General features: G+C 33.3%; 1 protein-coding gene across 5 annotated transcripts in view; it reads right to left on the bottom strand.

The window, feature by feature from the left end:
* Positions 1-25,798, bottom strand: part of PCLO (piccolo presynaptic cytomatrix protein) — a 354,626-nt gene that overhangs the window by 88,182 nt on the left and 240,646 nt on the right. For all 5 annotated transcript variants that reach the window (XM_045827052.1, XM_045827055.1, XM_045827056.1 and 2 more), the window contains exons 11-13: positions 4,347-4,455; positions 3,735-3,802; positions 2,265-2,479 (exon numbers count right to left, since the gene is read on the bottom strand). In XM_045827052.1, coding sequence (XP_045683008.1) covers positions 2,265-2,479; positions 3,735-3,802; positions 4,347-4,455 — 392 coding nt within the window. The remainder of the gene's footprint in view (positions 1-2,264; positions 2,480-3,734; positions 3,803-4,346; positions 4,456-25,798) is intronic.

Here is a 25,798-nt window from a genome sequence, read left to right as displayed (position 1 = left end):
GAGAACTTACTGAAACCCAGGTTGCTTTGTGCCTTCCCCTGAATTCCTGATTCAGAAGGCCTAGGGTGGGATCAAGAACTGCATTTTTAACAATTTCCTAGATGATGCTGGTGCCAGTAGGCTGGGAGCACACTTCTAGAACCACTGGTCTACACAGTACATGGGGACAGGATTTTATCCAGGTTTGTATTTTGGGTACAGAGTATATAACCCCTGACACTGAGGTGGTATCCAAAAATATCTGGGGAAAGTAGCAATGAGTTGGAAACCTTAATAAATAGTGTATTTAGAAGCAAGGCTATTGTAAAGATCTTTCTACATTATGATAATCTCCCAAGAAAGACCATTTGACCAGGCCCTTTTAGAATGAGCAGGATAGGGACCTATGAGAGAGGTGGGGCCGACATTCCAGGTGTCAGGGATACCTTCCACACAGGATACAATCCAATCAGATCGCTGTGTCACAGATTAGATAGAGAATAGTTTAGGAGGAAGAAAGAGACTGGTGAGTGGAATTACCCTTAGTGAAGGAAATAAGTCATATTGGTACACAAAAATAATGCTTTGCTAAGGAAATCGGTAAGTTAAAAGAAAACAGAAAGTTACTAGAGACTTATGAAAAAACAAGAATTCATGGGATTAGAATTCAGGAACTGATTAGACAGTGTGAATGATGAGAAAATAAGAGGCAATGGTGCTCTTAAATTTTTTTTACTTAATTTTGTGAGAAGATGGTGATGTCAATTGTTGGAATAAAAAATACCAGGATGACAGACTTACAGAACTATAATGTGGTTAGGACACATGGACAAAGACAGAGGTGTGTAGGATAGAGGGTGGGAGGTAGGGATGGTTGGGGTGGGGGGGAGGGGAGACAACTGTACTTGAACAACAATAAAAAAAAAGAAAAAAATTTTAAAAAAGAAAACTTTGTTAGCAGAGTTTGCCATATTTTAGGTTTTCTACATGAAGATATTGAGAAAGAAATTTTCTCCTATGTGGAGCTACTGAGAAAAGAAATATCAGTCTGTAATTCTAGAGACAGGCAGCCTCCATGAGGCACCCCTCCAACATTAACACATAATTGTATTTTATAAAATACAGTTGTGTTAAAATTTATTTTTAAATTGAGTCAAACTATCTCTGAATGAAGTCTTGCTGTATTTGGTTTGGAATAAGTAGCTATGTGCAATGATTAAAGTCATCGTACCTTTCTTGTTGGCTTCTGCATAAAAGGCCTTTTTGGTGACACCTGCTATGTTTTTATACTTAGTAAAACAAATTTTTATTCTGAAGTCAAGTTAATTTAACCAAGAATGACCTGTCTGTCTCATATATATCACCACATAAAAAAACCTTTACACATGTTTAATCAAACAAAATTTTTCCAATGTATTCACTGACTATAAGGAGAGTTTCTTTATTAACAACCAAATTTGAGGGGAAAATTATAAATTGTCTACATTTTCTTCTGCTTTTATAAGGTTAAACAATTAATTCTATGGTTTTTTTTTAAGATTTTATTTATTTATTTTTAGAGAGAGAAGGGAGGGAGATAGAGAGAGAGAGAGAAACATCAATGTGTGGTTGCTGGGGATTATGACCTGCAACCCAGGAATGTACCCTGGCTGGGAATTGAACCTGCGGCACTTTGGTTCACAGCCCGCGCTCAATCCACTGAGCTACACCAGCCAGGGATCAATTCTTTGTTTTTTAAAATTTTCCGGCAACTTTGAAATAATAGTGTTAGAAACATTTGTTTCAAATAAAGATTTGCATCAAGAAAAAATTTATTAGTATGGAATTAAGAATAAAATTGCAAACGGCAATGGTATATTACTCTTTTTCCTTGTTATTATTTTAAATTCTCTTTATCTGTATCCTTTTTAAGTTACAAAATCTAATGTAATGCACATCTCGTTTTTCTAAAAAGATGCAAAACTAATATTTGACATACAAAAAAGGCTGAGATTTGTGCAATAGGAAGAAAGAAAAAATAACAAGGAAATGAGAAGCACCAGACATATTTTTCAAGTTCCTTACAGTAACTGCTAAAATACTTTAAGCAAGGTAGAAATATGTCATCTTGATACATCGTGAATCAGTTACATACTCAGAAATGAAAAACTTTTTTTTTCAGTAGATAACTAGGCAATGTGTAAAAATAAGAGCACCCTGGAAAATGATATTATATTTCCTATCTCCTATTCTAAATAAGGAACTAGAAAGTAAGTAACTCAATGGTCACATGGAACATGTCTCACCTTGCTGCTGCTGTGTTTCTTTTTGCTCACCGAGGGTGACCCTGGTTGCCCAGGGCTGGGAACAGAACTGGATCCTGCTGATGTAGGACCTGAATGCACATGAGATCCTTTTTCAACGACAGAAGACAGAACCAGTGGTGACTGCTGTAGCGAAACCTTCTGGAGCTCTGCTGCCAACTGCTTAGGATCAACCCCTGGGGACTTTGCTTTATCCACTACAACAAAACAAAAAGTCTTTACACATTCCTCAATTTCATAGGCACTTAAAAGCATGGAACTTATTTGAGTTCCACATGACAAAGTCAAAATATTATATAATAAGCTAAATATTAAAAAATAAACATAATACACCTTTATGTATACATGTCTAAAGAAGTCTAGAAGGCTCAGGGAAGAGTAAAGTAATTTTGAGTTACAGAGGGAAACTGAGGTTTCTTCTACAACTTCAGAAAAATGTTTTTAATTTTTTATATAGAAAATTGTATGAAGATAAAATATTCTATTTTATTCACTGGGATTTAATTTGTATGACTAGCTATTTTTTCTCCAAATCTTAAATATATCTTTCTCTAATGGGGGAATTCTGGAGTATATGTACACTTAAGGTATGAAAGATTCTACAGACCTTGGTCTTTTCTATTTAGTGTAGTAGCCCAGACTCTTCAGGTGCTGACTGTAGCACAGGAAGTAGTCAATACATATTTGTTCAACAAGGGAATAGGTGATATCTTTAATCTTATTAGACTACATGTTGATTTTCATTTATTAGAAAAAGGCAATCAAAAGATTCAGGCATAGGTGTTCCAAATCCCAGTTACAGTAAAAAAGATCAAGTATTATCTAAAAATTATATAAGACCAAAAATAAATGGCTCCTTAAATTACTTAGATGGGATTAATTAAATATGAATTCACACAGCAGGAATTTCATATAAATTTCTCTAATGGGTCTAACATGCAAATGTATTTCCCTAAAATGCTAAACATGCAGCTGTAATGCTTCCGATTTTGTTTACAATTACATAAATATATAAACATCTATTAGCCTATAGCTTTATTTTGCCTGTATCTACGTTTATGTCTGTATCTTCATCTACAGCTACAGCTGTCTCAATAATTGCAGATGGTTCTTAACTTACAATGGTTTGACTTAACAACCTTTGAACTTTACAATGGTGCAGAAGTGATACATATAATAAGTTACATGAGATATTCAACAATTTATGATAAAATAGACTTTGCTTCAGGTGATTTTTCCCAACTGCAGGCCAATGTAAGTATTCTGAGCACATTTATGGTAGGCTTGTCTGGACTATGATGTTTGGTAAGTTAGGTGTATTAAATGCGTTTTTGACTTAACAATATTTTTAGCTTATGATGAATTTATTGGGGTGTAACCCCATTGTAAGTAGAGATGCATTTGTACTTCTACATTTTTACTCACAATTGAAAGAAGATTTCTTTCACCTACCAGATTTTGGTGGTTCATGAAGTTCTAGATGCTGGGGATTTTCAGAATCTGATAGCATATTGAGGTCCCTAAAAATTAAAACAAAAAAATTAAGAAACAAATTGAGGAAGCCTGTGGCAAAGGCCCTCTTCCCCAAATACCCTGGATATTTTTTTTCAGTAGGTAAATGAGAAGTGGTTAATGATATAAAGCAATTGCAAAGCATGCTCACCCTTCTAACCAAATACATTTTTGCAATGCTGTTAAAAGTTAGCTGATAAAAATGATTATTTAAGGTGAAATCTTTATGGATTAAATGTAAGTTTATTTTGAAATACTATACATATCTATGAAATCTAAATGGGTTTAAGTTTTCATTTAAATGAAACATGTTTCAATAAAAAGCATAAAAGGAGAAAGCTGTTAACATCAGTCAGAGACAAAATTAGCTGAATTCTTTCTATGCTTTAGACTTCGATTCTGAACACAAGGAATCTAAAAAAACTTGTATTCACTTTATTTTCTAATTAAAGAAAATCTTGCTGACTGGCAAAGGTTCCACCTTAACAATTTTAAATTAAAAGAGCCATGAATAGCCAAAAAATGGAAACAAAAAGATGGGGAAAAACTCACAGTCTTACACATATTTCTGCTTCCCCACTTTGCTGACTAATGATACTCTGCACTTCTTCATACGTTTTGGAAGTTAAAGGAACTCCATTCCATTCCAGTACTTGCATCCCTAAAAAGACAAATTCAAGCGTAACATGAAAAATGTGTGCTGCTTCTAGTTTGGGTCAGTAGGGCATAGAAGACATCATTTTACATTAACAAACCAACTCAGCACACATTTCAGAGAACATTAGTTCAAAGTTCTCTAGAACACGAATACCAAAACCACCTGTAGTTTTATTTCATCAACTTACCTGAACACATAAAATGCATTTAATACAACATGCAAAATGTTGCTTTTGAAAATCTATTAATCATTAAACACATGCATTTTGTTCACACTGCTATAAAGAAAACATTTAATGTATATTGCTTAGACCAATTTTGTGTTGGATAAAAAATAATTACAACCACCAATATAATTTTTTTCATAGAAATAAGCAACTAGAAGAATGCAAACTTCCATATTCTATTGTGGAATGGGAGTTGTAGAAGAAAATCGTTAGGATGTTGTTGTGGAGCTTGACTTAAGAAACTGTTATACCTTCAACTTGGCTAAGACAAATCAATTCCCATGTTGCATCTTTTCTTCACTCCATGCTACGCTCCTGAGTAGAAGCAGCAGAAATACTACAGAGAGTGTAGCTTCATGGGTGTGTGTGTGGTCTGTGCAGTAGTATATACAAGGCCTGGTGCTCAGAAGATCCTATGCTTGGCTTAGTGCTTTGCTTTTGCTATCTTGAAATTCTTAATAATGTGTGAACAAAGAGCTCTATAATTTTATTTCGCACTGTGTCTTGTATAGTAGGGCACTGGACTCATTACAGGGCTTTTTGTGTTTCCTTTCTCTCCAAAAAGGTAATTTTCATATAAAAAAAGTAGTAACATTTAATATTTCAACATTTTATGTTTAGTTTCTTGGTCTATTTTGTATGATCTGTCAAAATATTTAGGGACAGATACTTGGCACAAATCAGATGGTCCTAATAATGATGCTTTGTGAGGGCAATATAAATTAAACTATCCAAAATTATTGTGCCCAAATATTTGTGAATGCTTTACCTTAGAAAAATATATGTATGCCATACTAGGCTATGACTAAGTTAAAAATACTTGTTGAAAAACTGCGTTTTCAATGAGCTTCACAGATGCCTATGTGAAATTGCCTATTTCTCAACACTGGTATCAATAGGAAATTCTAAACATGGCATGATTGAGTCTTTAAAAGTTTTAGTGATTTCATATACATTGAAAAGCATATTACCAGTTGCAAGCAAGTTTGGGAAATGTTTTTACTACAGTGAAATGACAAAAGAAGTCCATGAAAATGCCCACAATAACACAAACAAGAAGGACTTTCCCATAACTTACTCAAAGAAAACTTTCTCTCCAGATGGGCCTTAGGTTTATTTCAACAGTCCCAGGCTGTTGTACATATAAAATGAGAAAATTACATAAAAGACAGTGGTGATACCACTAAAGAAAAATGTAGTACTGAAAGAGGAAAAAAAACACACTGAAACACACACTTTTTTAGTTAGGAGTAAGAGTATATTACAAACAGATGATTTTGAATAGAAACAAATTAATGGTGTTATAATACAGAAATTGCATGGTTCCTTTTATGCAGAGCATATTCCATGAAAAAAATATAGCTGCATAATCTTCATGCTACTTCTATTGGATTTACCTATTTTTCACATCTCAAAATAATGGGGCAAATTTACAAAACATAATTATCCACTGAAATAAAAATGCTTCCAGTCATAAAAAGGAAAACTATGTAGAAATATTAATGATATCACTAAATAAAATGTACAGAAAACTAGCATCATGCCTGGATAATTACCTGAGATCAGGCACTATACGATCTGCTCTGTCCCATGATACACCTGCTAACTTTTCCATCACTCATTTTCCCACCAGACGTGGTGCAGTACTATTCAAAAGATTTTCTAGTTCTTTTACCCTTTTATCCTTGGTTGCAATAGTGAGTATCAGACACTACAGGGACCGGGACTACTCAGACACAGTCACTTAGCAACACCTCCCAATTGCATTGCCTATCCAACTTCCTACAAATCCCATTAGAACCACACTAAAATAATCAAGTGAGTATTCAAATAACTCCTGATTAATTCATTAGGTGGTCTTACTAGTTGTGAAAATTACTTTGAAACTTTGAATACAGCATTTTTGAAAAATATGTTAATTTTAAAGTTCTATAAACTAAAATGCATGCAAAAGTTTGCTGAAAATGATCATACTGCATAGAAGTACACAAAAATAGTATTTTACCATTTAATTTATTTGAATGTAAGCATATTCAAACCTCAGGTAACTCTTTACTCTGACTTTAAGAAATAATTCCTGGAAGATAGTGTACACACAAATGATCAAATCTATTATTTAGCACTATGAGCAAATACTTATATTTTTATATTTAAGTTATATATCAACATATATGTTTACCAATTGTTCAAGTTTGAGAATGTACAGATGACTCATCAATTCTATCCATAGAAACTGCCTATTCTACTTGTTTCTATTAGGAAAACTAAGAAAAACTAAATTTTTGCTGAATGTGCAACAGTGATGATAGGATGTGGCACTCAAAATCTTATACTTAATAGACTATCAAAATTTAAAATTAGAATCAGGTAATATTTGAATTTAAAAAATCAATCAATAGAATAAAATGTACTCAAATATGTTATCATAACTTCTGAAATTACTTAATTTTAATGTTCCTCAAATGGACACAAGCTCTTCTTACCTTTATAATACAAAATTTCATCTATGTCATTTCTTTGGCTGTGCTTAATATTTACCATTACTTCAAAAACATCTATAGATTAAAATTACTGAGTTAACAATGTCATAGGTTACTGTACATCCTACCATATATTACACAAAAGCTCATGACTTTTATTTACTTAATCCACAGATATTTTTGCCTGTCAGCTATGTGACAGGCAATTCACAATTCAACACTTTTTAATGATCACCACCTTTATGTTGTGTATGTCAATATTTTACATTGCCATATAAATTAATAAATTATTCTAGAAATAAACGGAAATATCTTGGCAATTAGTAAAATAACACAGAAGGAAAGTCAAAAGTATAATAAGTATATGAAGAAGAGTTCAGACTCATTAGTGATTAGAAAGTACAAATTAAACAATAATGACATGCTATTTATCTCTCATCATCTTGTAAAATTTTGAAAGCCAGAAAATACCATGTAACCCCGATGTGGGATTACTTGACTTTGACTTCAGAAAAGATTATACTTGCTAGATGGTTTTTCAGATTTATCACTCTCTATGATGTGAGACTATATCAGAATGAAAAATGAAACAACTGCTTATTTATAATTTATAAACATGTAATTATTATTTTAATAGAGATACAGATAAGTACAATCTTTCTGGAGGGCCATGTGGGAAGATTATTGTTAAATTAAGCACAGGTAAACCCTATGACCCGGAAATCTTCTTATTGAGGATTTCTTTGTCCGGGGGTGGGGGGCTGGGGGGAGGCAGTATTAGGAGATATGGACAATGAGAACATAGTGAATGCTCACCATGAAAACACTCTGCATAGTCTGCAGGAAACAGACCATATCCAGTGTTAACACCATCAGGTGAATCCACCTTAAAAATAATTTGCCAAGTGAAAACAAGTGAGAAACAGGATCTGATCTATATGGTAATGGCATTTATGTATGTGAAAATGATGACATGAGTTAACACTATACATTTTACAAGTAAATATGATCACATAAATTATAACAGTTGCTTATGGAGGGAAGAAGGGAATGGGAAAAGAAAATAAGGTAAAAAAGAATGAGTTCATAAAGACTGAATAAACAAACAAAAACCACACACGTGCACACAGGATGAGACCTTACATGAACCAATGAGACTGGTGTGCTATGAAATGAGAATCTGATGCAGCTGGGGTAAAAACACAAACAAAAAAACAATTAAAAAATACATGCATATATTTTTGTAATTTCTGGCTTTAAACCTTTTCTCTGCCGATATGCTTAATCATGACTTAATGATTAAAATAGATTAAAATGATTAAAATATGATTAAAATAGATTAATTTACTAAGTTTGGTCATCCACTTTCAAGAGTCCTTTATAAACTAGCATCAGCAGCAGAAATTCAGCCGAACTAATCATCTGCTCTGGTTTTCTAAATAGTGAACAATTCCTGCAAATGAGTTTCAGGAGTCCAATACATTGTCCACATTACTTATAGTAATTACTTATTCATAATCAAGTTAGGCGGTGTTAATATAAGAGAAATAAATACATAAATGAATTCATTTTATTATTTTCAATCACATGTTCTTTATTTTACAATTTTAACTTATTAATGCATTAATATTAAAGAAAGGGGGAAGAATGGAATGAAAGGAAAAAAAAGAATGGAAGATGGGAATCTTTGGTAAAAGAAAAAGATAATGTACTAAGACATTCAAAATCCAGATATGTTTTTCCAAAGAAACTCATGTACAAGTATAAAATCCTAAAATTGGAAAGTATCTGTTGAACAGCGAATCTCATAACATTGCCCTTTTTGTCTTTGTCATTATTATTGCTGTTAGTTTTATTCTTGGAGCCCACAGTTCAAACAAAACAAAATCGAGCCCCAGTTTTCAAAATATGTAAAAATGGAGCTACTTCCATTGAAGCAGTCTCCATGAACCTGGTTTTCTCCTCCTCGTTCCCCAGTTCTCACTCTGCAGGTGCCCTTACAACTTTGTAGGGAATCCTGTTTCTCCAATGAACCTTAATAAGTTATGAATTTAAAATGACCTCACAACTTTCATTAACTTAGGGCACCGTCTCTAGATATACACTGGAAAGAAGATAATCTGAATTTCATTTTATTGAAAATGGTGTCTGGATTACTAAAAATGACTATAGTAATGTGTTCTAGTTTATCTTATAATCCAATAACTCCAATAATGCTTTTAAATACAACAGTGTATTTGTGTGTCTGTGTGTCTAATATTTAGCATTAAACAATTAAAAATTATAATCTGCCTATCTTTTAATAAAGACCACATGTACTATTTTCAAAAGATACTTTTATATATCAGAAATATTTTTTATGAACCAATGCGCTCTTGATAGTTAACTGTTGATACTTTTTCTTCATAATCAAATCTTGTTTACACTTAGCTTTGTTATTAACTAGCTGTCATGATCTTCAATAAACTGGTTCATCTACCATTCTTGACCTCCTCAAGGGAAATTATACTTGTTAGACCACTACTTTAGTTTATTTTTACTCTATGGTGTGGAGAATGCTATAATGGTAACAGAAGGAAAACAAAACAACATTTTGCTTGTAATTAATAAAAATGTATTTTTTAAGCTGCATGTTTATATGAGGAATTGAATGAATATTGTAGAATCCTGAAATTTCCATTTGCTTCTTAATTATTTTCCGAAGCTACTTTTATTTTCATAAACACTAAAATGTTCTAGCACAGGAATCATGTCATCCATTTTTCTTTTTTTGCACCCACCACATTTGTTCTCACTGTCCTCAGTCAGTGGTAGTTCAGGTTCTTCTGGCTGGTCTTGGCTCCCAGGGTTCTTACAGCTTCACCCTACCTAGTTGATCTTCTCTGGACATGACTATATGTGTTCCTGGATTGGTTAACTCATGGGTTGGACCATTCAATCTGTAGTTTGAATCTAAATTTGGTTTAAATTTACAAGCCATGCAGTCCAAGTACCTAGTGCTAATGCTATTTAAAATCAAAGTTGAGTTCAAACTAAAACACCAAAATTTTAATGTATTAAAATATACACTTAAAATTTAATGGGTCACAATTTACTCTTTATAGTATAAAGATAATAGAAGTAAATGAAAAAAATTTAATGTAAATGTTATACATTTATATTCTTTCAATTATTAGTACTATTTAATATATACATATAGAAGACTTAGGGGTAATTTTTTACTTTTTTGATTTAAGCTATTGTATATTTTATATTGAGCAGATACGAGCACAGAATAAATAAAGCAGATTATTAAGCAAAGTATATACTATGATAATATACTCTATTTTCATCCTTGGGCAGTCTATTGATAAAACTATTGATTCAGCCTAGTTATACTTTTAAATAGCTCAGAATTAAAGAAGTAGAGTCTCTATTGACTCATTAATTTGGGCTGTAACTTGGGCAATTCACTCTTCATGTTTTTTCTTTCACTCACACTTTTTGTGAAGAACAAGGAATTAAAATCAGGAAAGGATGGTTTATATATGTAAGTCCTCAAATGAAATTCATTTGTGTATTAAAAATTCTCACATTATGATATCTAAATATGTAAAAATATCTAAATATCTAAAATAAATATATGAATATCTAAAAAAAATTTAAGATCTATCAAAGACTACAGTTGAACCAGCAGTTCCTATCCATACTTCTTTTCTGAGTCTGAGTACATTGAAAGTATCTGGAATCAATGACTTTTACACCATATCTAAAACAGACTTAGCTTCAGTTATAAAAAAATAATTGTAATAAAAATAAATTGTCACGTATCTTGTAGTACTAATGGTCTTAATAAAAAGGTCACTTAAGAAAGATTACATGAATCAAACTATATGTTTAAAAGCACAACACATTTCATAAACTTATTATAAATCAGGAGATATCTTGTAGATGCTCTAGTTTTAGTCTTTTATACAATGTATTATAAAAGTGAAACATTAGTAACGTGACTTTTCTAACATCGCACAGTTAGTTAATGGTAGTGCAGAAATATGAACTTTGTCTCTAAGGCCAATGCTAGTATTGGTTAATAGGAAAACTCATTTAGTGTATGCCAATTAACCCATATTCCAGACTACCTGACTATAAACAGTGGTCAAATGTGTAAAAGAGAACACGAAGAACGCATATATTTATTTATGATACCATTTTAATTATAAGGAAAGATTATTTAGAAATTTTATTAATTATCTATATGATAATATTATTTGAAGACTTGGGCTTGCAAAAATTGAAGACATTATAGAACAAACAGAAGGTTACTGTGGCTATATAATTTTATGGTGGGTAAATAATGACAACTAGGAAGGAAAAATTCTTATCAGTTTTCTCATTTCTTTTCTCTCCTCCATTCCAGAAAAGGAGTCAGTCAGTATCACATTTCTACAGGCACATTGATGGGAAATTACCCTGATCCCTGCTGGGAGAGAAAATGATGTAGAAAGAATTGCTCAATGTCATAAATGATCAGGGATATGCAAACTCTAATCACAATGATGTGTCATCTCATACCTGTTGGGGTGACTATTGTCAAAAACACAAAAGATAGTGTTATTGAGAAGGTGTAGAAATTGAAACCCTTGTACTCTGTTAGAATGCAAAATGGCGCAGCCATTAAGATTCCTAAAAATTAAAAATTGAAGTACCTAAAATTAAAAATTGAAGTACCACTTTACCTAACAATCCCATTTCTGAGTATTTATTGCCGAAAAATTGAAATCAGGAACTGGAAGAGATAGTAGCATGCCCATGTTCATTGAAGTGCTTAATACAACAGCCAAAATGTAGAAATAAGCTAAGTATCCACTGACAGATGAATAAACAAAGCAAGTGTAGTTTATACATACAATGAGACATTATTCCACCTTTAAAGAAGAGGAAATCTTACAAAAACACATTAATGAATCTTAAGGACATTATGCTAAGAATGTCCTTAAGAAAATTATAGAAAAAGTCCAGACACAGAAGGGCACATACTGCAAAATTCCATTTGTATGAGGTATCTAAAATAGTCAGATTCAGAAGCAAATAATAGAATGGTGGTTTCCAGGAATCTGAAAGAGGGAAATTGATTCTAATTAATTTGTACAAAATTTCTCTTATGCAAAACCTATAAAGTTTAGCTATCTGAGAAACAACTTTATGTCTATAGATAACATGGTATTATATATTTAAAAATATCTAAAATCTCTAAAGATTTGAGAGCTCAAGTTAATAGTGTGAATTACAATAAAAAAGTAAAGAAATGAATGTAGAATAAATAAAAAGAAAAAGAGGTGGAGAGTGAGTTCTAGGGAGGTGACCTCCCCCAACAAGGTGGTGAGATATTGCAAAGGTAGTAGGGAGCAGCATCCAGCTTGCTCATATAGCTCGGGGCAGACAGGATTAACTCAAAGGAAAAGTTGTGTGGTGTTATTAGAAAAGTCAACACTAGATTTTGTAGTAGTTCAACCAAGGTAGAACTACTCTCATTAAAATTTGCTCACAGTTAAGGGAGCCACCCACTCTCAAGAATAGTGTGCTGTCTTGGCTATTGCTTGGCTATCTTAGATATCAGTGGTGTGGATCAATGTGTAGGGACTAACACCAGTGTTCTAGAATGTTTAAGACCTTCACTGGGAATTTTTCCAGAGCTTGTGGGGCAGGAAATGTCAAATAATGAATGTGACTCAATTTCTTACCAGTACATGAAGGGGAGGCTAGAGCTAATTATATTTGAGTTTCAGAAAAAAATAGTAATGTATTTTTGTCCATCAAAATGGCTCTTGCAAAGTCATGCTTTTTGAACAGTTAAGGTAAATATGGGAATATAATAAGCTATGATTAGTGCTTCCCCTTGAGAAAGATCATCATGATAAGATTCTGTTTGTAATCACTATGACCACTGACATAATCTAGCATTCCAGTCCAAAAATTCCCGGAAGGATCAGTACAGATGTCAAAGTCACTCTATGGATATAATTTATAATGTTTAAAATTAGATATATTATTTGAAACAGACTAGTACAGAACGTGCTGAATGAGACAGGAGAAGGGGTATAAGTAGATCAGTAAAATTCTATTGATCCCAAGAACATAAAATAATGAAGTTATCTAATGATAGGCATATAATGTAATCATCTCATCAAAGTAGATTGCAGTTCATAAATGTATATGCTTTTCTTTAATTTCCCAATCTATTTTGTTAAAATACCCAGAATAAATACTTTCTTTTGAGTTTTTATTTGAAGGATATCAATAGACTAATACCATCCAATCTGAAGAACACTGTGAGCAGCTAACAGTAACAGACTAACCCAATAATGTGCTCATGATTCCATAGAGATTCATAGTTAATTGGATGGGCATCGGAAGCCAGGGTGAATGACACAACTGTGCATGCGAAATGCTTGCCTTAATGGCTGCTCTGCTGTTTCAAGTATCCCCAGTGACTCATTAAGTATTTTAACTTTAATTATGTTCTTAACCTTTTCTGATATCCGTGCATTCTGAACTGTTCCCTTGTTGTGTTATTTAAATGGATCCCACTACACAGATAATACATTTTAACTTAAAATTTCTTCACTTTATACTAGGAAAAGTTTCCTAATAAATAGAGGAACCATTTGAATTAATGGCAAAGTCATCATCATCACCACCATTTCCATTGAGTATTTATATAAGGGCAATATAAATTTCATTTCATAAGATTATCTTACAGATAAAACGTGTAGAACTTTGCCTTGATTATTGATGTGTAACTTTAAGTCATTTGTAAAATCAGACCAAAAAAAACACATATTTCTGAAAAGTTACAAAATCTTCCAATCAAAATTTAACAGCAAAAGTAAAATTCAAATATACTCATCTATAATAAAAGAAAATAAAATGTTTACCTTGAAAAAGAGAAATTTATTATAATTCAAGAGGTTATCACTAGAAATACTACAACTCAGTCAATTGCTGTGCATAAAAATTTTTTATATTTTGCTTATTTTTGAGTCAAAAACTCTATATAATTACATAATTATAATAATCATTATAATGATTAATTATATAATTATTCAGTTCTGTAAAATTCATATAGAGAAATGATTTCCTTTACCTGATAAGCAAACACATTATTATGACCATAAAAATGGCATTATAGCCCTGGCTGGCGTAGCTCAGTGGATTGAGCGCAGGCTGCGAACCAAAGTGTCCCAGATTCGATTCCCAGTCAGGGCACATGCCTGGGTTATAGGCCATGGCCCCCAGCAACCGCACATTGATGTTTCTCTCTCTCTCTTTCCCCCTCCCTTCCCTCTCTAAAAATAAATCAATAAAATCTTAAAAAAATGACATTATATTCCAGTTGAACTATAAAGGACTTTCATATGTATACCATCTGAATATAAGAAATTCTTTTGATTAAAGAGAATAAAATTAGATTATTTTACATGTGTTGATAGCACTGACACAAGACCGTTTTTAAAAAGTTGTTTTGCACAATTTTTCTCATTTTATCTTTTTAGCAATCTGGTGAAATAGGTAGGGTAAGTGTAACTGTCTCATTTTTTTTTTCAAATGTGAAATCTTAGCTTTAGAAATTATATTAGTGGTAGTTCAAAAAGCTAGTTATCCTGATTTCTCATCTAAGTTCAAGAATATTGGCATTTTAAGGGCCTCTTTTATGTTTAAGATACATAGACTATCTAATAATTAAAATTTTGGCTACTTTTATAGGTAATATCTTAGATATAAGTGTATAATCTTTACAAATAAATGTATTTAATTATGATAAAACTAATTACATCAAGCCCATGAATGTTTAGACAGTGTGTATCAAAGAGAGGACTATATTATGGGTTACATATGGTATCAGTTATTATTTCTGACCTGACTTCTCCTACAAAGAGTAGGACCATCATGAATAAATAAATGCTTACATAAGGCAAATAAGATCCCAATTCCAGTGTCAAGAGATAACCCCAACAAGGGTGGTGGGTGGGGAGCTAAGACTTGGTGGTGGGAATGGGCAAAGAAGAGTTGAACAAGTTGGTGTACACTGCAAAAGGCCTGGTAGATAACACCATCAACTTTGGCTTAATTGATCTGATAATATAAGACATAAGAGAAAAGATTACAGTAATCAAATCGTTATTTTAATGACAATCTGCAGTTTGAAAGGGTGTATGTCTTTTTTCCCTTTGTCAATCCCAAATTCAGGAAGTTAGTTTAAGTCTTTCTCGTGTTTTATATTGTAGTTTTGTTATATTATGTAAGGATTTAAGTATTTTTTTAAATGGTGAAGTGCCTCTGTCTACTAAATTTGAAAACTGTGTGTCAAAAAAAATGAATAAACATATTGAGGTCATTTCCACTGAGCTAAAATTAACATACATGTTGTACTGCATAACATTTATAAATGTATGAGATATAACATAATTATTTATCACTGCATCCCCTGTTCCCACCTTGGTCTGAACAGCCACATCTCATGCTTATGTCATTACCATAGCTTCGTATCTGCTCTCCTTCTTTCTACCCTTTATTCCTCCAAGCTATTCTCGTTACAACGGTCAGAGTGATCCTGTTTAAACATCCCTCAGCTTGCATAAGCCCAGTAGATTCTCATCTCACATTAGCAGAAGCTGAAGTCTTTATAATGTCCTACAATATTCTACCTCTGTTAGTCGTCTGATAGAAATTTCTGCTGTCTGTTCTCTCACACACTCGCTTGGTTCCAGCCACAATGGCCTCCTTGTGTCTTACTGTTTCTTGAACACACTAGGTATGCTCTTGCTCTAGGCCTTGGCCCTTCTCATTCCTCTGCCTTTAACACAGGTAACTCCTGGTTCACTCCTTCCCTTTCTTGGGGGTTCAACTTCCTTGAAGGCCCAATTTTGCCTTCTTGGTGAGGCCTTTCCTGGCCACCGCATCTAAAACTGCAACCCCACCCTCCTACATGCCACGCTCACCCTCACTGTTACATTTTTCACTTTATCACACATTACCACTTAACATATGACATGTATAAATAACTGTTATTTTCTACCTAACCTACTACAATATATGGTCTATGCTCTCTTTATTTATGTCCTATGTCCTCAGAGAACCCAGTGAGATTGCTCTCTATAGCATGTACTAAAAATAAATTACTGGAAGAATAAGTGGATCAGTGATGGTACTCAGCCAACTCCAATGTGACAACTGACAGTGATAAAAATCTAGGCAAGAATAGAGAGTAAAGGAACACGAAAGCAGATTAAGAGAAAATTTATAATAAATATTTCTTTTCACACTCTCAGTGTGACATATATAGGAAAAGCTTTTAATCTGAATTTGTTGAGTGCTGATGTAAAAACCTGCGCTTCTATAGAATAATTCTGCTTTAGCACTCATCACTATGTGGAACATAAGAGTACTCCATAACTATGTTGAACAAATGGGCAAAGGACTTAAACTGACACCTCTCCAAGGAGGACATACAGAGTGCTCAGAGATGTATGAAAGGATGTTCAACATCACTAGCCATCAGAGAGATGCAAATTAAAACCACAATACCACCTCACACTGGTCAGAATGACCATCATAAACAAATCAACAAACAACAAGTGCTGATGAGGATGTAGAGAAAAGGGAACCCTAGTGCACTGTTGGTGGAAATGCAGACTGGTGCAGCCACTGTGGAAAACAGTATGGAATTTCCTCAGAAAACTGGAACTGCCTTTTGACCTAAAAATGGAACTGCCTTTTGACCTAGCAATACCACTGATGGGATTATACCCTAAGAACCCTGAAACACCAATCCAAAAGAACCTATGCACCTCAATATTCATAGTAGCACAATTTATAATAGCCAAGTGTTGGAAGCAACCTAAATGCCACCAGTAAATAAGTGGATCAAAAAACTGTGGCACATTTACACAATGGACTACTACACATCAGAGAGAAAGAAGGACTTCCTGCCCTTCGGTACAGCATGGATGAAACTGGAGAACATTTTGCTAAATAAAACAAGCCAGGTGGTGAAAGACAAATACCATATGATCTCACCTATAAGTGGAACCTAATCAACAAAACATAACCAGAGACACTGAATTAAAGAACAAACTGACAGTAACCAGAGGGGAGAGGTGAGAGGGATAATGTAGGAAAATAGGGGAAGGTCCATCAAGGAACATGTATAAAGGACACATGGACAAAGCCAAAGGGGGTAAGAATGAGGATGGGAGGTGAGGATGGGTGGGGCAGGGGGCCAAGATGGGATGAAAATGGAGACAACTGTACTTGAACAACAATGAAAAAAAAAAAAAAACCATGTTGAACTAACTTAAACATTAGCAAACTGAATAAATGGAAGTCTAGAAAGATCTAACTTAGTTCCTGCACAGTTCATTTCCCTGGGGACATTGCAGTCTGTTCTTAGAAATTATGTAAAAGTTACCTGGAATTCTTTGGTCTGGGAAGAGGGATATCTGTAAGCCCTACTAGCTATAGTTCTGGTTGTAATGTATGCAGAAGCAGACAATGTAGTCTGCATTTCCATTTCTTTCACTGAAACAAAAAGAAAGCTTTTAATCTGAATTCTTTTACATCACCAAATAAAAGCCATTAAAGAAAGGGTTTTGTTTCCTTCCAGGTATCTTTCTCTTAGTTCTTTGTATTTATTTCATACTCTATTCATTCAGACCCTGATCAAACTTTTCTTCTACAATGAGTATCTCCTCTGCATTTATACTGCAGGCACCTTGAAAGCGAAACAGAATCCTATTATTCTCTATCATTCTAGGACATACTTGTACAGAGTAGTTACTGAATAAATGTTTTGACCCATTTCATTCTTTGTTTCCAGTATTCCCAATCATTTTATCTCTACTCCACAAACACTCTTTAAAATCTTTTTTCTGAACTCCCTGTTTATCCCTTCCATGTGCCCTTTCAATGTATTACTACTGATTAACAGCAGCATCTCATAATTCTGCTCTGAGTATCTCAGTGTCTTTTCCTAATAAGAAACAACATCTAATGCAGGGATGAATTAAAGTTTTGTAACACCCAAGGATTATGCAATTTTAATAAAAAATTTAAAATTACAAATTTAAATTAGATACAAGTGAATATTTGTTGAAAGGACAAAATCAATCAAAACAAATTTCAAATGTTAAAAATCTGACAAGCACCACAAACATCATATATTTCTTAGAATTTCCTGGAGCTTTGTAAGGGGCTGCCACAACTGATGGAGTAGACCTTAGACTTAAGTTTTATTAGTGTCATAATTTTCCATTCTGATCTTATTTTTCCTTTGATCCCATATCATTAACTTCACATTCTGAATTCTAGTGATTCAATTTCCATCATGTAACGTCCCCAGTTTGTCATGGTTCCCATACTACTCTCTCACCTCCCTTTTCCAAATCTTAACTACATGTTTCTCCTCAAGGCACAATCTCTTCCCCACAATTCTTCATGAGGTAAGGTGCCTCCTAAGTACATATAATATGGGTTGGCCAAAATATTCATCCAGTTTTTTCCATAAGATGGCTCTAGTAGCACTTAGTTGTCTTAAACTTCATTAAAAACAATTTTATTAGATTGTATTTTGACAGCTGTCATATCAGCATGCATTTAGAAAAACACATCAAAATTTGTGAATTTTTGTGTAGCCATTTTAATATTGAAGGTGGAAGAAAATATGCAACATTTTTGGTATGTTATGCTTTATTGTTTCAAGAAAGGTAAAAACACACTGAAATGCAAAAAAAGATTTGCCCGGTGTATGGAGAAAGTGCTGTGACTGATCAAACGTGTCAAAAGTGGTTTGTGAAGTTTTGTGCTGCAGAGTCCTCACTGCTCGATGCTCCAGGTCAGGTAGACCAGTTGAAATTAATAGGAATCAAACTGAGACATTAATTGAGAGCAATCAACATTATACCACAAAGGAGATAGCCAATATACTCATAATATTTAAACCAACAGTTATTGGTGAACATTGAAAATGTGTTTATTTCACACACACACACACACACACACACACACACACACACACACACACACTAAACTAAACAGACTTTTTGGCCAACCCAATAGAAGGGTCTTGTGCAGGATCACTTACATTTAATACTGAATACCCAGTTTCTGTGATTTTTCAAAAGTCACACAAAAGGAATTGATAAGAAAGATTGGACCAGACACTGGGAGCCAGACATATGACACCTATGCCAGGCTAGTCCTGTTCACTAATAAGATGTGTTTTCAGTCAAAGTTTTACATGACCATGTAAGTTACATGAACGTTACATGAACAGATATTCACTTGTATGTATGCCCACAGATTTTAATCAGAGCATGAGGTTTACTGATTAATATCTTGTTGATGAGGAGAAAAACATTGAAACCTTTTAAAACATTAGCCAAAACTATGGCTTTATGTTTAGGAGGTGATATAATTACATGAGAAATGGCATAATCGCTTCATGCATTTTAATATATTTTTATTTATTGAGGTCTGATATTTAAAATAATATACAATTATAGCAGATACCTCCAGTATTTCAAGATTCCCTTACAGAAAGCCTGAAATTTATGACATTAATAGTCATCTATGAAAAGATCTATCCTCAACAAAATAGCTTCTACAGCTACACTAGTGCTGTAAACAAAGTACACAAAATGCATCAGCACCTTTCACCCTCACAGTTAACCCTGTGAGACAGGTGAAATAGGTTGAAACCTCTTAATTGTGTGGGTGACATAAAAGGAGTCTCAGAGAACACAAGTAACTTGCCCAAAATTGTGAAAATGGTATTAATTCAGAGTCTTCTGATTCCACGTTTGCTTCTGTTTTCCATTATGAATAACCTAAGTCCCTATAGTTGAAAACTTGGATATGGCCATCATCGATTATCTAAGCATGCACAGAGATGGGGGATACAGAATTCAAGCTTAGTGTAGCAAATGTTCTCATCATCAAACATCTCCAAAGTGAGGGTAAGCACAGTCCTTTCACCACTTATGTGAAACACTATGCTAAACAGTGCATTACATGTTTCTGAAAAATTATTTCTAAATCTGAAGACCATTTTGCAAAGACTATTATTATCCCAGTTTCCCAAAGAGAACATCAAGGCACCAAAAATTAAACAAGTTATCCAGGCAGGATTGTACCTGGATTTAAATATTGACATTGATATGTCAGACTCTAAAAATATTTTCTCTGTTTATCACTGAAGCTAAAGGATGGGCAGTTAGAGATTTGGTATGGATATTAAATAGAGTGTTCAGCATCCTTGCTTCAAAAATGACGAATTCAAGTTCACACACATAACAAAATGTAGCTTGGCCTTGGCTAGATGACTCAGTTGGTTGGAGCATCATACTGTGCACCAAAGGTTGTAGGTTCAATAGCTGGTCAGGGCACATATCTAAGTCGTAGGTTCAATCCCTGGTTGGGGCCTATAAGAGAGGCAACTGATTGATGTTTCTCACATTGATGTTTCTTTCTCTCTCTCCCTCTCTCTCTCTTTCTCTCTTTCCCTCCCCACAAACTTCTTTCTAAAGTCAATAAATATATCTTTGGAAGAGGATTTAAAAGTAAAGCTGGTTCTATGGCTTATTATTTTAAAGATCTAGAAATTTAACTACAGAGGCAGTATCACTTAGACATACAGAAATATTTCAAGGTATGTCATTCTTGTTGATAAAAGCAATCAAATCAAAGCTTGGAGTATTATGCATTACTGAAAATGTATAAATCAGGTCAATTATTTACTTTTCTTGATGTCTTTATCAGAAATATTATAACTCTAACATAATTTTCTTCTGATAAATTTCAAATTAAATCTTTCTTGGTAATATAGCTAATCATTAATATCCTGACAAAATAAGTATGATCACTAAAAATAATATATTACAACCTATCCATTCAGATACTCAATCTTTATATTTTTCTCCCCAGAAGATAGTTCCCTAAATGTTTATTAGAAAAGCTTTGTATCAACATAAAATATGATCTTGTGTCACATGTACCTAACACACCAGCTTGTGGGAATTTTGAGAAATCTCATGCTAGTTACCAATCCGTACCTGGTTATCCCCCTGGAACAAGAACAAGGAAGCTCACTCATCTGTGTGGTGTGTTTCTTGGTCGCCAACCTTGATCTCTGCCATCTGTAACATATGCCAAAAAAGCATAAGCAGAAATAGAGACTTTCTTGCCTAGGAACATTCTCCCTTAAGTCACACAGGAGTGTGTCTTCTAATAATACTACTGGAATTAGCTCTTCTCCCATGTACGTCTTTCTGACAAGGAGTTCCAGAGGCCAACTTTTAAAATCAAAACCACCAGGCTAAACACAGCTAACTTCACCTTCACTCCAACACTGATTCTCAACCATAAACCCAACAGCGATTTCTTACCAGAGAACCCTGTCAACTTCATCTTTAACAAGAGCTAGCTAGCTGGACCAATATCACCTGCATTGAAAAACAATTTAAAAATATCCATGAGTTAGAATTTATGACACAGGCACATTTCCTCTCAGAACAGCATATGGACAAACAAAGATGAACTCATTTTACCAGCTATATGAGCCTATGAGAAGCTAACTTTCCATACAGGTCTGGCTAAATCCACAAGCAAACATTGGATATCACCGATTTTTACTTCTTGCTCTCCCATATTCCCACCAATTCATTAAGAAGGTTGTTGAAGTTACATTCACATCCTAACACTATATCACTACCTTACTGCCAAACAGCTTTCCAAAAATTTTCCAAATTTAATTTAAATACCAATAATAATAATAATAATAATAATAATAATGTAGATACAAGTTATCTTCAAAGTATTTTATTAAAATAATTTCCAACTAATTGGAGAACCTATCAATATAAACAAATAATTGTTTCAGATTCATTGCCTAAAAGATGTTTAGTTTTTATGGATGTATTGTTATCTTGTAAACATTTTTGAATTTTAGAAGTATAGTACATATATTATATTTCAAAATTATGATATTATGATACATAATACCAGGAAAAAATAATTTGGAGAATAAGAAACTCAGTGATTAAGTAAAGCTTAAAATCAATGAAATGCACATAGATGATTAAGTTTGGCTCATTATAGTCCCTAAAAAACTGTATTTTATTTATATTATATATTTCTACTCTGCCTTTTCTAGAGATATAACAATGTTAAAGGTCGATATAAAATGATATAAAATTATTAAATTTAAGAATTGCTATATGCTCATTTTTAATGTTCTAATTTTATTGTATTGATTCAGAATAAATCATTAAGTCTTTAGGTAGGTAGAATAAATGTCCAGTATTGTGAAACCACTGAACCTCAAACAGACATGACTCAATATGAAAGAAAAAATCCATGTTAATCTGTATCTTTAATATAATCACTATCAAACCTCCAGAGATTTTCCTGAAAATCGACAAGCTGGTTATAGAATGTATAAGTAAGATCAAAGGTCAAGAACTGTCTCAGGAGGATTTTTAAGAGCAACGTTATGTAAGTCCACCTACTGTATGTCAGAACTTAATGTAAAGATAGAATTAAAACAGTGTGACAATGACACAGGGAGAGACAAGCAGGCCAGTAGGCCAGAACAAAGAACTTATGAAGACTGTAAGACAAGGAGAACTTCTTAAACAATTTAGAGTATTTATAAACCTTAATAGAAACAAAATGACAGATTTAAATATATAAACTTCCTACTTCTTTACAAAGTAAACACAGAAACTAAAAATACAAGCCACAAACTATAATAAGGTATTTACAGCCTAAATAATTGACAAAGAATTATGTCCACTGTATATATAAAAATTCCCTAAATTCAATGTAAAATATACAAACAAACCAATTAATGAATAAGCAAAACAACTGGCAAATCACGGATGAGAAAACCAGAGAGGCTTCCAGGCTCTAAGGGAGGATTGGGAGAGGTGGGATGATTATAGGAAGCTTTAATTGATTTGTAGGTACTTATCTCTCCTAAAATATGAAATATATACCCACAAAATGTTAAGACTTAACATAGTATGGTGGGTATCTGGCTATTTGTCACATTATTTATCACAGGTTTTTTCGTACACTTGACATTCATAATGAAAACTATAGATCAGCATTTGATTAAGTGTTAAATTGCTTACACCAAACCACAAATGCAGAGAAGCTCCCTCTGCCCACTCCCACCAGGGGAAGGGGAACAGATATGGGGTGTTGAGTTGGGCATCTCCATATGTGAGGAGAAGAAATGTGTGAATAAGTTGTGCAAATCTTACAAGGCAGTTTTTCTGATTGGGGGAAGGCCTAGGCTAAGGAAAATCACATCTGTTTTTCATAAACTTTTCTTTTCTTTTTAAAAAAGATTTTATTTATTTATTTTTAGACAGGGAAGCAGGGAAGGAAAAAGAGAGGGAGAGAAACTTCAACATGTGGTTTCCTCACGAATGCCCCTACTGGAGACCTGGCCTGCAAGCCAACCATGTGCCCTGACTGGAAATCAAACTGGCCACCCTTTGGTTCGCAGGCCAGCACTCAATCCACTGAGCCACACCAGCCAGTACACATCTATCTTTAAAGAATTAGTAAACATCAGATTCTGACTTTCTTGGTTATCATGTAATGAAGAAAGCAACCACAGAGAGTTGTTTCAGTAATAACTTATAAGACTGAGAGCAAAACACACTCACCATTTAGTGCAAATGAACTAGAAACAGATGTGTCAGGCACCAAACACTCCCACATAGTACTTGCTACTTTGAGATCAAGATTTTAATTTCTAATATAGAACTTCTGTGATTTGTGTCTATCACTCTCTCTTAACCACCAGCAAGCACGATGATTGTGGAGATTTTGGACTAGATAACTGCCAGAGAAAAATCCCTTTTTTACACTTTGCCACTGCACAAGGAAGTGGCAGTATGTTTGCCAGACTAGCGGGTTTTTTCTCTGTCAGTAACAATCCAATTCCTTACCCCCACTCCTGACATCCGAGTTTAAATTCAAAGCAAATTAAACAAAAAAAACAAGAAAACAAATACTACAGTAAGTTTATGTTAATTTATGAGCAGTTAAGCTCAAACTTTTGTGAACCTGTGCCCAGAGGGAACAGTTTCCACTTTGTATATCTTGTCTGAAAAATAATCAAAAGTTATGTTACCAAGTATTGACGATGTCTCAAGAGTACCTGGCTCTTTACAAATAGTAGAATGTGACTACATGCATCATTTTATTTGTTTCACAGTTTATTTCCTATGAGGAATGACATCTTAATAAGCACCCAATTTGTGTAACTGAAAAGAAATTACTACTAATTTCTACATATAGGGCTTGAAACTTTGTTTTATTAGGTACTGTGCTAGGCACTGAATATGCAGCAAATAAAATTGAGTGTTAAGGAATACAACAGATATATGCACAAACTACAGAGCATCAAGAAGAACTGAACCTGGTCTTTGTCTTATAAAAAATAAAGTGTGTGCTTCTCATAAGATACCGAGAATTGTATTATAGACTCCTCATATTTGGAGATGGATGAAACTCTGATGTGAGGATAATATATTAAAAGTTATTTCTAGAAAGTGTAATTTTAAAACCATGCCATGAATTCAAAACTTCCTAAAATTATAATGCTATTCAGTAAGTTTCTGCAGGTAAAAGTCTAGAGAAAAGTAAGCATATTACACAGGAAGCATCTAATTTTTGAAGCCATTATTTAAAGTGTTGAGTATACTGAATTTTGTTTTGATATTATAAAATAAATAAGGTTGATAATCATTTATCTAAGGGTGAACATTTAAAATGGAAGTGGCAAGCTATAAATATGCATTCAAAGTCCATATATTCGTTGTACTTTTAGATGTTCAAATTAGTTCAAAATGAAGTAACAATATCAAAGATCCAAATGGGAAAATATTGGATATCATTCAAAATCTCAATTTTGATGAACATTTCATGTCCCTGACATTATTCTAAAATTATTAAATTTTTAGACAAAGCAAATACCCAGAAATGGCACTTTAGAAATTTAATTAGATTTGTAGTTTAATTCTCCAGATCTTTGCCTTCATTTTCTCAACAGAACAAAGACCAATTTTATGCACTGAAAGGAAGAATAACAGGTATGAAAAGACCATTATTTTGTTCAGTATTTCGTTAAGAATGTTTACTAAATGTTCCTGGGAAATAAAGTTTAAAATATTAGAAGATAAGGATCCTTCAAGTACCTGATTGCCACAGTTCTTTTAGAAAATCACTGTAGATTGTTGTAATACTAAAAGATTGGTTCAGGAAATATTGATTAATAGGACACTCTTTATGTAATTTTTATTTTAGGAGATAGTATACAAAGTATTATTAGAAATGTTTTGAAACCAATTTCTTGAGTATAGCCTAATTTACTGAGTATAGTAACAATTATTACTAATTCTCAGAATTCCGGAAAATAAAATTCTCCAAGACTATTTAATGAGACAGCCTTGTTCAGAAAGATTTTTCAAAAAAGGGTTGAATAAAACTCTTTCAAAAAATAACCAGAGCAGTGACTCAGAAATTATACTTGGGATTTTTTCTTATCCATTTAATGTTACATAAATGATTACTTTCAGAATAATATTTA

The sequence above is a fragment of the Phyllostomus hastatus genome, unplaced genomic scaffold, assembly GCF_019186645.2.
Source record: "Phyllostomus hastatus isolate PE091 unplaced genomic scaffold, TTU_PhHast_1.1 phas_scaffold_78, whole genome shotgun sequence".
Lineage (NCBI taxonomy): Eukaryota > Metazoa > Chordata > Mammalia > Chiroptera > Phyllostomidae > Phyllostomus > Phyllostomus hastatus.
The sequence above is the reverse complement of the archived record's forward strand: the minus strand, read 5'-3'. Positions and strand labels throughout refer to the sequence as shown.